A 2,269-nucleotide genomic window follows, 5' to 3' on the forward strand; every position below is an offset into this window, starting at 1 on the left:
AAAAAAAAAAAAGGAAACTTGTTTCCAAAGTAGCCTCAAAACTTAACCAGCAATATTTGAGGTATATAGCTATTACTATGAAAGCAATAGAGCACTTACAATTAAACTGTATAAAGCCTCCGGATGAAGAGGCTTTAGATAAATTGTACATCTAAAAACTAGATGCTTGGAAACAGTTTTCCTGTTTAAGAATCACAGCACATATTGTTATGACAGTATTCATTTATATTCCATAATGTTTACCAATACCTGTACAATTGTTTCCTTTTCCCTCCTTTGTTAGCAATGCCAAGAGTCAATTGATCCTGATCTAAGCAAAACCAAGCACTGAAAGAAAAGGCGGACCCCGGCCATTTCTGTATGGGAGGCACAGAAATTCCTGCCATACTATGTGACAAATCAAAATATTGGAGGGCACTCTCTAGACTTAGTTTTCGAGCCATTGTCAGGATTGCTCGAGTCACAGGAGTGACATAAGGGTGAACAGACTCAGATTCATCCACTCTAAGCAATCTTAGTAGTCGACGGATTTCTTCTGAGCTCACTGACTGACTCCCCAAGGAACCATGGATTGCAATCAAGTTCTCAGCACAAGTTTGATGGAGGGAAGAATGCGAGTCAAGGGTTTCAATGATTCTAATCCCCATGTTTGCATTGACACAAGTAGTTCGACTCTGTCTATTAATACAACAAATTCTTTTCAGCCAATCAGAGATGAAGATTTGCAGGTCATGGGATTGTAGTTCTGGAAGCCACTGGATAAGAAGCAAGAGAGGTTGGACATTACTAATGCCCAAAATCCCAACCGAAGTGTGGTCACCCTCTACAGCCTGAAAAGCAACATAAAAGACAAAAGGTTAGTTACCATTTTCAAAACGGATATTAACAGAAGTTCTCTTAATAAAAGTTATAAACTCACCATATTCATAAGCTCTTTAAGTAATTCCAGTGGTGGCTGACCCAGGGATTTTAATACTTCAAACATATGTGTATAACCAATTCTTTCTTTAAATACTTCCTAGGGGATGGGAAGACAATATATCGAAGTACATTTTCAAAGACTGAATGTGTTGGAATTTTAAAAATATTAAATAGTCATTTATGCTAATTAACTTAATATTAAATAAAGAAAAAGATACTAGTTCACTATTTGCCTTCTTAAATCACGTCTTCATTTTAAAATAGATTCCATATAACTTCTGGAGTAATAAAGTTATAATTCTGTACCAAAATTCAAAATAAATGAAATTAACAATAACTGTGTTATAGAATTATTATGTTATTTGCAGATTAGAGCATATGACAATTCTTGTATTTTCTTCACTTGATTTGCAATTACTAGAGTAGCAGTTAGTCAAAACAAAAATAGAGGAAAAAATGAGAGACTGTAGGTAAGAGGAGTCAGACATCAGCCTAAAAAGATCCAATTAAAGAGTTCTTGGCAATTTTGAATAGTGGTCAGAAATAAACTGAGTACAAAGAGTTTTCTCTGTGCTACTTGTATTTAAATGGAATGAATTATGTGGAACATCAAGTTCATTTTAGGAAGTTCTATGTCACATGTATTTTTGAACCAGTAGGCACCCAAAGTCATAAAGTGAAATGTAAAGACAACTGGTAAACCTAGAGCATACTAAAGTGCCCCATTACATTAGGTTGAAATATATACACTCACTACAAAATCAAAAAATTTAACAAAACAGGTAAAGTTGGTTTCCTTTAGGGAGGGAAATGGTTGAACGTGGGTCAAGAATAGGAAGGAAATATTTTCTCATTATGTATTTTTGTCATATAATCTTTTGAATTTTAAACATGCCAGCTATTACATGGACAAAAAAAAGAATTCAAGGAAGACTGGAACATCTTTTTTGATGTCTGAATTTCAGAATACAGTACAGGCAATCCATTATACTCATAAACCACTTATTTGAGACTTAAAATGGTTTCCATCTTACAGCAACTAGTATTAAATGGAGATTAAGTCACAAACCAGACTGTAAAAGTTGTAAAAGTCTATTCAATAGGAACCTAACCATGAGTTACGTCAACATTTCTAGGGCAAAGGCTAGAGTATCCTAACACAAACCAATATAATCTTTTTTTTTTTTTTTTTTTGAGACGGAGTCTCGCTCTACCTCTGGAGTGCAGTGGCCGGATCTCAGCTCACTGCAAGCTGCGTCTCCCGGGTTTACGCCATTCTCCTGCCTCAGCCTCCCGAGCAGCCAGGACTACAGGCGCCCGCCACCTCGCCCGGCTAGTTTCTTTTTGT

General features: G+C 35.9%; 1 protein-coding gene across 1 annotated transcript in view; it reads right to left on the bottom strand.

The window, feature by feature from the left end:
• The window catches only part of NBEAL1 (neurobeachin-like 1), a 206,959-nt gene that overhangs the window by 102,745 nt on the left and 101,945 nt on the right, over positions 1–2,269 (bottom strand). Inside the window, exons 12-13 of the mRNA XM_011949999.1 lie at positions 920–1,018; positions 250–830 (exon numbers count right to left, since the gene is read on the bottom strand). Coding sequence (XP_011805389.1) covers positions 250–830; positions 920–1,018 — 680 coding nt within the window. The remainder of the gene's footprint in view (positions 1–249; positions 831–919; positions 1,019–2,269) is intronic.

Source organism: Colobus angolensis, unplaced genomic scaffold, assembly GCF_000951035.1.
Source record: "Colobus angolensis palliatus isolate OR3802 unplaced genomic scaffold, Cang.pa_1.0 Scaffold30, whole genome shotgun sequence".
Classification (NCBI taxonomy): Eukaryota; Metazoa; Chordata; class Mammalia; order Primates; family Cercopithecidae; genus Colobus; species Colobus angolensis.